Source organism: Symphalangus syndactylus, chromosome 8 (assembly GCF_028878055.3).
Source record: "Symphalangus syndactylus isolate Jambi chromosome 8, NHGRI_mSymSyn1-v2.1_pri, whole genome shotgun sequence".
NCBI lineage: Eukaryota > Metazoa > Chordata > Mammalia > Primates > Hylobatidae > Symphalangus > Symphalangus syndactylus.
In genome coordinates this window covers 39102435-39115638 of record NC_072430.2, presented here as the reverse complement: position 1 = coordinate 39115638, position 13204 = coordinate 39102435, and the positions used below count along the sequence as shown (strand labels likewise).

Here is a 13204-nt window from a genome sequence, read left to right as displayed (position 1 = left end):
ACAACAACGAAAAACTTAGAGGCCAAAGAATCAAAGCAGAAGCCCTGAAGATGCAGCTTATTCTTTAGTCAAGGTAACCTTTCTACTAAACTGTTCTTAATAACTTTTAAGTATTAAAGTATTATAGTGATACTCCGAAATATTACAAAAGGATCGTGATGGATGAATATGGAGAAAATAACCTTAGTTCCTTTGTGATTCTTGGATAGTAAGCATACCTAAGTAGCAGTGCTTATTAATTATTCAAAAATATTTATTATTTGGGTACAAGCCCTATGCTAGGCATGAGACTATAAATGGAGAAAGACAGCTTACAGTCTTGCAGAGATAGACACCAAAAAAAATCACACAAATCTATAATTATACATTATATTAAGTTATGATGGAAAAATACAGATGCTATGACAGTCTACATGAGAGGGATCTAATCCAGTCTGGGGAGGTAAGTGATGGCTAGGCTCAGAATTCAGATCTGACCTATGCCACTTATTAACCTGGATAAGCTACTTACCTCTCTGAATCTGTTTTCTCATCTGTAATAATAGTTCATAAGAGTACCTACTTCATAAGGTTCTTATAAGTATTAAATGAGAAATCCATGAACCAGTTGGTATAGTATGTAGACACTTTCAATACAGGTTCTGTATGTTTGATTATTTTAGGGCTGTTCCATGACTCTTCCAGTTTGGGTTAACTGCCTGTCTCTATGCTCCCCTAAAACGCTCTATATACCACTACTACTACATTATCTTACTGTATTGCAATCATCTACTCATTTAACTATTCTGTTTTCATGAGACTGTGAGCAGCTCTGCAGGAATCACATCTTATGCTTCTTTCATCCCTAATGCTCCAAGACTTCTAGCTCACAGCTGGAGCTCCTTAAATGTAGGAGAAATAAATACACTCTTCCCCGGCATTCACCATCTTCATTTCACTACAGCCATCTTATCTTTCCTTAAACAAGCCATCTCAGGATCTTTACATTGGCTATTCCTTCTGCCATAAAATCTATCTATCTATCTATCTATCTATCTATCTATCTATCTATCTATCTATCTATCTATCTATCTATCTAATCTACCTACCTACCTACCTACCTACCTATCTAATCTATCTATCGCAATCAATCAATCACAATTTTTCCGGCGGGGCGAGGTGGCTCACACCTGTAATTCCAACACTTTGGGAGGCCAAGGCAGGTGGATTACTTCAGGCCAGGAGTTTGAGACCAGCCATGCCAACATAGTGAAACCCTGTCTCTACTAAAAATACGAAAATTAGCTGGGCGTGGTGGCGGACGCCTGTAATCCCAGCTGAGACAGGAAAATCACTTGAACCTGGGAGGTGGAGTTTGTAGTGAGCTGAGATTGCTCCACTGCACTCCAGCCTGGGTGAGAGTGAGACTCTGCCTCAAAAAAAGAATAAATTTTCATATGCTTTTATAGAAAATTCTTCTCCAGATATTTTCTTTTTTGACTGCTCCTTGCGGAGCAGGGCCATCCCATAGGCAGTATGCCTAGAGTAGCCCCAGATCTTTCAACAGCTTGCATCTTAGCACTCATGTCTCTGCTCAGTTACCTCTCTCTAGAGCTGTTTTCTGACCACCTTACCCAAAATAGCCACTTGACCCCAAACTTTGAGTCACTCTCTAACCCTGTCTTTATTTTATTCCTAGCATGTATTACCTGAAATTGCATTATGATTTTACTCATTCTGTCCCATTAGAATGTAAGCTAATTAGAATTCTGTCCCATTAGAATTGTCCCATTAAAATGTAAGCTCCATGTGGATAGAGTATAAAATTAAAACAAACTCAGTTTCTCCTATTATTTCACTCAACAATTAACAACACACAACACTTCTGATACCAGATGTGTGATGGTTTTTCCCCACATATCAAGCAAGCTATCAACTGTCTACTGGACCCCAGTCAAGTGTCCTCTGATTCAATTTTGATGTTATCTGCCTGGAGATACTGTCAGATGTTACAGGTTGAGGGCTCAGTCCCACAAGACTGCCCTTACTTCAGATGCCAATAGTAGGTCCAGGCCACTGGCCAACTGACTACAAACCAGGGTTCCCATGACCTCATCCTCAGGTTCAATTAATTTGCTAGGGCAGCTCACAGAACTCAGGGAAATGTGTTTACTGACTTAAAGGATATTATAAAGAATACTGAGGAACACCAGATGGTAGGTATGGAAAGCTCTGGGGTCCTCAAGACTGGCCATTTAAAGATCACATTCTGCCACTGCAATTTTAAGCACACAATACCCATGACAGGCCAGATGATGTGGTGGCTCATGCCAGTAATGCCAGCACTGTGGGAGGCTGAGATGGGTAGATCAGATCAGTTAAGCCCAGTTCAAGACCAGGCGGGGCAACATGGCAAAACCCCACCTCTACTAAAAAAAACACAAAAATTAACTGGGCATCATGGCAAGCGTCTAGAGTCCCAGCTATTCTCCGGCACTGAGGCAGGAGGATCACCTGAGCCTTGGGAGGTTGAAGCTGCAGTGGGCTGTGATTGGGCCACTGCACTCTAGCCTGGGCAAGAGTGAGACCTTGTATCAGAAAATAAAATTAAATAAATAAAAAATACCCATGACATCTCTAGAAATTTTTCTTGTGTGTCCATTTCAAATTCCACCTTTTCCACAGTCTCCTCTCATAACTTTACTAGTCTATGACACAGTGTCTCACACCTGGGGAGCACTCAAATGTTTGCTGCCTGTAACATTTACTAAAGAAAACTCTTGGCTGGGCATGGTAGCTCATGCCTGCAATCCTAGCACTTTGGGAGGCCTAGGTGAGAAGACTGATGGAGGCCAAGAGTTGGAGACCACTCTGGCCAACGTAGTAACACCCCATTTCTAGTTTTTTTTAAAAAAATTTCCAATGCCGGGCATGGTGGCTCATGCCTGTAATCCTAGCACTTTCGGAGGCTGAGACAGGAGGACTGCTTGAGGCCAAGAGTTCAAGACCAACCTGGCCAACACAGCAAGACCCCATCTCAAAAAATAAAGTTTTAAAAAAAAAAAAGCAAAAAAATTTTTAGAAAGGAGGAGGGGAAGAAAACTCTCCAGCCCACATAACTTATTCCATCTAATTCTTTTTGCACTAAGGTTAGTATTACACAAATGCACATTTTGTGTTCTGTAATTGTTTTATGTCTGTATACCTTGGACCTCCATCTTCCCTGTTGCCAAAGACAGATTTTCTTCTGTGTACACAATCCCCATGACAGAGCAAGGCACCAACAATAATTCCCAAAATAATTTTTTGATTAAAACTTTTGGATTCATACTGTCATCAGCCAGAAAAAAAAACATGCGTGAAAAGAATGAAGGGTGTTAAGAGAACTCAAGCTGATGTCCTAAAAGGATTACTTTCTCTACAACCTTCCTGAACACTAACCTTTTCCTGTTGAGTTCGCATGGAAAGTTTTTCCACTTAAGATGGGGCAGCAAGGTTGGAGACTAGTATGAGTAGCGTAACTTCTCGGGCTCTCCCACTGAAAAGCATCTTTTTCTTAAAGGCGTGGAGCACTTTACAGTCGGTTACTAAGGTAACCGGAAACAGCAAAACTCTGAGGTGGTTCTATCTACGGAAGAAATTCTAAGCTCCGAAGTTAAAATGAGGAGCAGTGGCGCATATCAGCAGACGGCGGCCACTACTGTGGCTCATTTAAATCTCTGTTCAGCTCCGGGCCTCTTTTTTCAGGAATCCTTGTTTCGGGACACCCAGTGGACAGCGAAAGGAGAGAGGCCACCACAGGCAAACGGCCGGAAAGCCGCGCAGTCGCAGCCCGCGCGCTTCACTCCGCCCAAATAAGCCACTACCGTCACCAACCCCATCTCGTTCGCCCAAGCCGCGGACCTGATGGAGCGCTGTCAGCTCCCCGCAAGATGCTTACGCGAAAAACGCACTCTTCGGTGTCTGAGGCCACGCCGCGGCATTCGGCCTTGGTGAGCGGGTGAACTAAACCCGGGAAACTGCTGAAAGACCCCAGCTTCCACTAGGCCTGGTCGTAGCGGCGGCCAGCGGGAGGGCGTAGCAGTAGTCTTGGCCCACGTCATTCTGTGCCCCGGGTCAGGTCACCGCCCAGAGGGTATGGGAAGAGAAATGAAAAAGATTGGTACTCCCAGACCCTTCCGTATCGAGGACCCCAATCAACAACCCACCTGGTGAGCGCCATCTTCTTCCGCTTCTTCCAGCGCGAGCGACAGCACCGCTGGGCGGGTCTTTCCAGATGATGGGGAGCGGAAAGGAAGGAGCGCGAGATGCGCAGGCGCTCTGGCCGAAAGGCCTTCTGGGATTTGTAGTTCTTTGAACAGGAGTACCCGTTCGTTTCTATTCTGACAAGACCAAGCGGTTATCAAGGAATAATCTCTTCAGCTAGCAACGAATGCATCACTCGATCGCTTATATGCGACATGATAGGGCGTTCCCTAGGCAAAATATCAAAGATACAAGGAGATGCCTTTTAGGCCGCTTTATTACATTCCTTACTCAGTCCCATTCCCCAAGGAGGGGTACAAAATACAAAAGCTTCCCGGGGACAGCTACTTTAAGTGAAAGAGTGATAGGGCGTTTAAAACGTTAGGTAATAGTGAGACTAGCTAATGGAGAGTTCTTGGACTCTCTGAAAACATTCACACTCAAAACTTTTCTTTAAACCGTATCCTCTCACCCCCACAAAACACTCTCCTGGGGAGATATTTTGTAATCCTTGGTAATTTACCGAGTGTCTGGGTTCTCTGCCCAGGGTATGACAAGACTGAAATCTCATAGGAGGCTCTGGAGAAAAATCCATCTCCTAACTCATTCTTGTTGGCAGAAATCAGTTCCTGGCGGTTGTGGGATCGAGTTCCTTGTTTTGTTGTGTGCTGTTAGTGGTGGCCACCCTCAGCTCCTAGGGGTCACTCTCAAGTCCTTCCCACATGAGCCCTATTTATTGGTAGTTCACAACATGGATGTTTGCTTTCTTCCGGGCCAGCTGAAGCACATCTTTCTAACTGCTCTTCTGCCACTGTTGGAGAAAAATGCTCTGCTTTTAAAGGGCTCGTGTGATTAGATCAGGAGCACCTGGATAATCTCCCTATTTTAAGATCAACTCTTGGCCGGGCGCCGTAGCTCACACTTGTAATCCTAGCACTTTGGGAGGCCGGGGCGGGCAGATTGCCTGAACTCAGGAGTTCGACAAAGCCTGGGCAACGTGGTGAAACCCTGTCTCTACTAAAAATCCAAAAATTAGCTGTGTGTGGTGTCGTGCTCCTGTAGTCCCAGCTACTGGGGAGGCTGAGGCAGCAGAATCGTGTGAATCAGGAGATGGAGGTTGCAATGAGCCGAGATCACACCACCGCACTCCAGCCTGGCTACAGAGTGAGACTCCGTCTCAAAATAAATTAAATAAATAAATAAATAAATAAATAAATAAATAAATAAAACAAAAAAATAGCTGGGTGTGATGGTGTGCTCTTGTTTTCCCAGCTACTTGGGAGGCTGAGGTACAGAATCGCTTGAACCCAGAAGGTGGAGGTTGCAGTGAGCCGAGATTGCACCATTGCACTCCAGCCTGGGTGACAGTAAAATTCTGTCTCAAAAAAAAAAAAAAAAAAAAAAAAATCAGCTCTGCCACACCGCATAACAGAATCAGGGGAGTCATCTTTCTTCATAGTCATGGCCCCAGGGGTTATGTAGGTCATGTACTGTGGGGGTGGGGTGAGGAGGAGATCTTGGGGGATATCCTAGAATTCTGCCTGCCACAGCATGTAAACCAAAAAAACAGAAACAAAAAAACTTTTGATAAATACAGGATTATTAATCACATTGTATAATATAACATGCATGGCCTGGGAGCCCGAAGATTAGAGTTTAAGATGTAGCTTTGGCCAGGTGTGGTGGCTTGTGCCTGTAATCCCAGCACTTTGGGAGGCTGAGGTGGGCACATCACCTGAGGTCAGGAGTTTGAGACCAGCCTGACCAACATGGAGAAACTCCGTCTCTACTTAAAATACAAAATTAGCTGGGCATGGTGGTGCATGCCTGTAATCCCAGCTACTCGGGAGGCTGAGGCAGGAGAATCGCTTGAACTCGGGAGGCGGAAGCTGTGGTGAGCCGAGATGGCGCGCCATTGCACTCCAGCCTGGGCAAAAAGAGTGAAACTGTCTTAAAAAAAAAAAAAAAAAAGATATAGCTTCAGCACCAATAAATTCTTATAGGGCAAGTCATTTAATTTATTTGGGCCCCAGTTTTATTGAACTTAAAATGCTGATCATGTTATCTGCTTTATCTGCATTTATATAAATGTAAAATAATTATATACAATATAGCAGAGTATGAGCCTTAAATGAGGTAATGTAGGTGGATGTGTTTTTACTTAACTCTTAAGTACTATGTAAATATGTTAGTTATTACAGTTAACATTTTGGTTGACAGTGATCTACTTTAACCTCTGCTCCAGGAATGTATTATTTCTAAAAGGAGAAAAACAGAGAAGCAAATTATAGACCATCCTGGAAGCCAAGATCAAGGAGCTTAGATTTAATTCAGCAGGTGATTTGCAGCTAAAGGAGGACTTAAGTAGAGGGCCTGGGTCAAAGGAACAGGCAAGAAAGACAATTCTTAAGGCAGAATGGGTTTCTATGGCAATGAGAGACAAAGGAGGCTACTGAGGACAAGGTTAAAATAATTAACATGGGAAATCAGTAAGACATAGACCAAGACTTGGGATGCAGGACTGAAAGAACAGGGTGGAGAAGAGCTTTTGCAATCCACTCTCATTTTCCACAGAGATGCCTCTGTGGAACGGCATTTTCACCAGTCATAGTCCCTCGCTGTTTTGGGGGTGTGTAGAGAATAGAAACTGACTTTAATAGCAATCCTATCAAAACAATTAAGAAGGCAAATCTACTGCAAACTGATACAATATTATACCCAAAGGCCAAGTGCTTTCTTTGGTTTTTTTGGGGAGGGGGTTTGGTGTTAAGCTATGCTGAATCTTCAGTGCCTATCCATCCCTCATTATCATAGGTAATTAGCAGCTGCCTGCTCATGTAGAGAGCCCAGTGCATGCTGGAATCAGTAATGTGCCAGGTTGCAAGAAGCAATCAATTCACTCCAGTCTTAGAATTCTGGATAGAGTAGAATTGTTCTCAGAGAACCTAGGGCCTAATTTGATTCCTAAGTAGGTGTGGCTATGTAGCCACAAGTAATATAGCTTGTGAGATGGTAGGAAGGACAAGTTAAGCACAGATTCTGGAGTTAGTTTTCCTGGCTTCTGATCCCGGCTCCCAAATTTATGAGCTGTAGGCCGTGGATAAGTCACTTCTCTCCGTCTCAGTTTTCTCACTGGCCGAAAAGAGGGTGAGGGGTGTAGAATCAGTATAACCTATCCTCAATAAAGCTATTGGGGGAATTAAATGAGTTAATCATGTGAAGTGCTTAGAACAATGCCCAGCATAGAGTAAGCACTCAAAAATTAATTATGCTTTCTGGCCTTAATTTATTAAGGTTCAGGTTTTGCATCTGCAAAGTGAGGCAGTTGAACTCAATTTTATTTCTGGGGTACCTTCCAACTAACATTTTCTACTATAGGATGTGTGTTTAAATTTACTTCAATGCCAGTATTTTATACTCTGATGCCATTATGCTTTGCTTATTATGGCTATATTATTATAATCATTCTCTGATAAAAAGTAGAGCTGCTCCACCTCACCGTTCTTACTTTTTGGATGTGTTTTACGTGCCCTCTCAATGTTTAAAAATTTTTTTTAATTAAAATATTGGTTTGCATTAAAGCATAGTTAAAAAGGCTAGAGCCAATGATTACTTAGGAACTGCGAAAGGAATGACGTATCTTTACGATGGAGAAATTTGGCTGTCATCACTTTTGCTTCACTAACAGTGGAACAATCTGACACTAGGTGCTTTTAATAGGAAGTTCCCCAGTTTTCTTTCTTTCTTTTTTTTTTTTAGACTGAGTCTTCCTCTGTTGCCCAGGGTGGAGTGCAGTGGTACGATTTCGGCCTACTGCAACCTCTGCCTCCCTGGTTCAAGCGATTCTTCTGCCTCAGCCTCCCGAGTAGCTGGGATTACAGGCGTGAGCAAGCACGCCTGGCTAATTTTTGTATTTTTAGTAGAGATGGGGTTTCACCATGTTGGCCAGGCTAGTCTTGAACTCCTGGCCTAAGTGACCCGCCCACTTTGGCATCCCAAAGTGCTGGGATTACAGGTATGAGCCACTGCCCCTGGCCGGAAGTTCACCAATTTTCTGATCAAATCAGACCTAACGTCCAGTTCACAAGAAATTCAGGGGATAGAGAAACAAGTTTAAAATCATGAGGAAACAATCAGAAAAATCCAGAATGTGAGACATTCTACAAGACAACTGGCCGAGACTCTGCAAAATGTCAATGTCATGGAATGGATGTTAATAGAATAGATGAAAACAGATTGAAGAGACATGACACATAAAATTAGTAAACCTTGATGGGATCCTGGTTCAGTTGGGGAAAACTATAAAAAATATTCGTGGGACATTTGGAGAAAGTTGCATATGGAGTGGTAATAGACTACATTATAGAATTTTTGCTAAATTTCTTAGGAGTATTAATGACATCGTGGTTAAGTAGAAGAACGTCCTTATTCTTAGGAGATGCATGCCAGAGGGTTTGGGGATGAAATGTGTCAACTTACTTTCTTCTTTTTTGTTTGTTTTTTGTTTTGAGACACAATTTTGCTCTTGTCACCCAGGCTGGAGTACAGTGATGCAATCTTGGCTTACTGCAATCTCTGCCTCCTGGGTTCAAGTGATTCTCGTGCCTCAGCCTCCCGAGTAGCTGGGATTATAGGCGCCCGCCACCATGCCCGGCTAAGTTTTGCATTTTTAGTACAGACAAGGTTTCACCATGTTGGCCAGGCTGGTCTCGAACTCCTGACCTCAGGTGCTCCATCCACCTGGCCTCCCAAAGTGCTGGGATTATAGGCCTGAGCCACTATGCCCAGCCTCAACTTACTTTCAAATAGTTTATCTCAACAACAAAAAATGTGTGTGTGTGTTCATAGTGAGAGAGTGTGAGACAGCATGAAAGGGAAAGCAAAATGTTAACAATTATTTAAGTCTAGATGGGGGAGTGTGGACTGTATAGGTGTTTATTGAACTATTGTTTCAACTTTTATATATATATGAAAATTATCTCTTTTTTTTTTTTTGGGACAGGGTCTCACTCTGTTGCTCAAGCTGGAGTTCAGTGGTATGATCACGGCTCACTACAGCCTGAATCTCCCAGGCTCAAGAGATCCTCCTACCTCAACCTCCCAAGTAGCTAGGACTACAGGCATGTGCCACCATGCCTGGCTAATTTTTTATTTTTTGTAGAGACAGGGTCTCACTATGTTGCCCAGGCTGGTCTTGAACTCCCGGACTGAAGTGATCCTCCTGCCTGGCATCCCAAAGTGACATAAGCCACTGCACCCAGCCCTGAAAATTTTCATAATAAAAATCTAAGAAGAGCAAAGTTGTAGAACTCACATTTCCCAATTTCAGAAATCTACTACAAAGCTACAGTAATCAAGACAGTGTGGTACTGGCATAAGGATAGACTCATAGATCAATGGAATAAAATTGAGAGTCCTGAAATAAACCCATATGTTTATGGTGAACTGATTTTTGACAAGGGTACCAAGACCATCTAAAACTATTATTGACATAGTTTTTTCAACAAATGGTGCTGGGAAACTGTATGTCTAAATGCTAAAGAATGCAGTTGGACCCTTGCTTCACGCCCTATACAAAAATTAACTCAAAATAACTCAAAGACCTAAATGTGAAAACTAAAACTATAAAACTCTTAGAAGAAAACACAGGGGTCAATCTTCATGATCTAGGATTTGGCAAATAATTCTTAGATAAGATACAAAAAGCATAAGCAACAAAGGAAAAAATACAGAAATTGGACTAAATCAAAAGTTATGGTTTTGTGCTTCAAAGGACATCATTAAGAAAGTGAAAAGTCCCAAGACCTTCAGGCAAACAAAGACATTCCTATCAGGCATGACATTTCAGGAGTTTAGAGATTACTTCCAAGAAGCTAAGGACAAAAGCCAGATCTCTCTTTGGACAAGATTAAATTTGTTATTACAGAAGCCTTGAAAACATTATGCTAGGCCGGGCACGGTGGCTCACGCCTGTAATCCCAGCACTTTGGGAGGCCGAGGCGGGAGGATCACGAGGTCAGGAAATCGAGACCATCCTGGCTAACACGGTGAAACCCCATCTCTACTAAAAAAAAAATACAAAAAATTAGCCGGGTGTGTTGGCGGGCGCCTGTAGTCCCAGCTACTTGGGAGGCTGAGGCAGGAGAATGGCGTGAACCCGGGAGGCGGAGCTTGCAGTGAGCCAAGATCGCGCCACTGCACTCCAGCCTGGGGGACAGAGCAAGACTCCGTCTCAAAAAAAAAAAAAAAAAAGAAAACATTATGCTAAATGAAAGAAGCCTGTCACAAAAGACCAGATATTGTATTATTACCTTTATATAAAATGTTCAGAATAAACAAATCCTGTGGGGGTGTTAGGAAAGGTGAATAATTGTTAATGGGTATGAGTTTCTTTTGGGGGAGGGTTGAAAAATTAGTGGTGATGGTTGTTCAACTTTGAATATACTAAGCACCTCTAATCTGCATACTTTAGTAAGGTGATTTTATGGTGCGTGAACTACATTTCAATAAAGCTGTAGAAGCAAAGTTAAGTAAAATGCAAAAGTAATAAAATGAATAAGTGAATAAAAAGTATAATATAGTATCTCTTCATTTTTTTCCAAATGAAATTTAGAATTATTTTGTTGCATTCTATTGAAAAATATCTGTAGGCATTTTGATTGGCATTGAATTGTCCATAAATTAATTTTGAGAGAGCCAATATCTTTACAATTTTATGTCTTCTCACTCAAGAACACTGGTTTTGATTTTTGTTTTTGAGATGGAGTCTTGCTCTGTTGCCTGGGCTGGAGTGCATTGGACGATCTTGGCTCCCTACAACCTCTGCCTCCTGGGTTCAAGCGATTCTCCTGCCTCAGGCTCCTGAGTAGCTGGGATTACAGGCATGCACCATCACACCTGGCTAATTTTTGTTATTTTTAGTAGAGATGGGGTTTCACCATGTTGGCCAGGCCGGTCTCGAACCCCTGAACTCAAGTGATCTGCCTGCCTTGGGGTCCCAAACTGTTGGGATTACAGGCGTGAGCCACTGCTTTTGGCCAGGAACACTGTTTAGATTTTAACTTATTAAAATCTTCCTTCATATCTTTCAATAACATTTCGAAGTTGTCTTTATATTGATTGTACACATCTTTCAGGATATTAATTTTGGTATTTCATTTTTAAAATCACGAATGCAATCTCTGTTTTTATATGATTACTAAATAGAACAGTAATTTTTATTAAGTAAGTCAAAAATGTTCTGAAACATGTCAGTCATTTTATAGGCAAAATCAATTTTTTTATTTTTTTATTTTTTACAGGCATGATCAACCAGGTACAGAATCAGTTTTTTGGCTGTAGATGACTTAAGAGTTAGGGTCACCTTGTGTTTGGTGAGACGTGCTCCTCTATCTTCTTCTGGAATTAAGCAGTTCTTTGGGTTGATGAGTAGGAAAGCAGTTTTGCTGTCAGCTACTTCCCTCCATGAGTTCTGAGACTTCCTGTTTAAAAGCACTACGCGGCCGGGCGCGGTGGCTCACGCTTGTAATCCCAGCACTTTGGGAGGCCGAGGCGGGCGGATCACGAGGTCAGGAGATCGAGACCACGGTGAAACCCCGTCTCTACTAAAAAATACCAAAAATTAGCCGGGCGCGGTGGCGGGCGCCTGTAGTCCCAGCTACTCGGAGGCTGAGGCAGGAGAATGGCGTGAACCCGGGAGGCGGAGCTTGCAGTGAGCCGAGATTGCGCCACTGCACTCCAGCCCGGGCGACAGAGCGAGACTCTGTCTCAAAAAAAAAAAAAAAAAAAAAAAAAAAGCACTACGAAACCTGCTGACCCCACTTCTTTCCCGATTAAATTATTCTTTTTGAAAGTTGGCTCTAACCTTAAGCTTTGTGAAAACACAAGGATGCAGTGTGGTTGAAGCTTTAGAACCAAGAAAACCATTCCTTTTTCTATCAAACAGCCTGGCAGGGGAACAGTTTGCCCCTTGCCCTGAGCCCTGTCATTTGTTTTGATCATTTTCATTCGTATCAAATGTGCTGTTGGCCCAGAAGGCAGCCATCTGATAGCTAAAGTGACTGCCTACATTTCTCCCCTCTCTTCTCTAGTAACAAGATATTCCACCAGAATATGCCTGTTTGTAGGCTAAGCCTGTGATTTAATAACCCTAAGGAGATAAACACTGAGATAATAATAATGGTTATTATTTATTGATTAGCTCCTCTGTGCTGATTTATCCCATTTATCCCTTGTAACAGCTCTGTGAGTAGTTAACTCTTTTTATCCACATTTTACAGATAAGAAAATGGAGGCTTAGATATGTAAGTTGCCCAAGATGACAAATAGAAAGTGACTAATCTGGAACTTAAACCCAGAGAACATGATCTTTCTTTTTTTTTTTGAGACAGGGTCTCACTGTATCACCCAGGCTGGGGTGCAGGAGTGCAATCACGGCTCATTGCAGCCTGACTTCCTGGGCTCAGTCTATCCTCCTGCCTCAGCCTCTCAAGTAGCTGGGACTACAGGCGTAGCCCACCACGCCCAGCTAATTTTCTTATTTTTTGCAGAGATGGGGGTCCCACTATTTTGCCCAGGCTGGTCTCGAACTCCTGGGCTTAAACAATCCTCCTGCCTCAGCCTCCCAAAGTGCTGGGATTACAGGTGTGAGCCACTGTGCCCAGCCCAGAGAACATGATCTTAACCATACTGTCTCCCAAGTGAAAGATTCTACCTTTCTAAGAAATCTGGAGTCAGACAGACCTGAGTTCAAGTCGTGCCTTCCTCCCCACTTTACTGAACCTTCAGTAAGTCTTTCTACCTCAGAAGGCTGTGAGGGTGCCATGGGGTAATGAATGTAAAGTGTTTAAGTGCTTGGCTGACAGTGAGTACTAAATAAATATCAATTTATTCTTCAAAAGTGTATAAAAATGTATCAAGTCCTTTCTCTGTACTAAACCCTGTACTAATTTGGGGGAATTCAAAGTTAAAGACTGTATAG

The 13204-nt window shown here is 42.6% G+C and overlaps 1 protein-coding gene across 4 annotated transcripts in view; it reads right to left on the bottom strand.

The window, feature by feature from the left end:
* The window catches only part of SNW1 (SNW domain containing 1), a 50622-nt gene extending 38712 nt beyond the window's left edge, over positions 1-11910 (bottom strand). For 3 of the 4 annotated variants that reach the window (XM_063644244.1, XM_055288626.2, XM_063644245.1), the window contains exon 1: positions 4188-4449. In XM_063644244.1, coding sequence (XP_063500314.1) covers positions 4188-4201 — 14 coding nt within the window. In that variant the 5' untranslated portion in view covers positions 4202-4449. Of the gene's footprint in view, positions 1-4187; positions 4455-11587 lie in introns of those variants that run through there. The other variant, XM_055288627.2, reaches the window with a different exon arrangement.
* Between the last annotated feature and the right edge of the window lie 1294 nt (positions 11911-13204).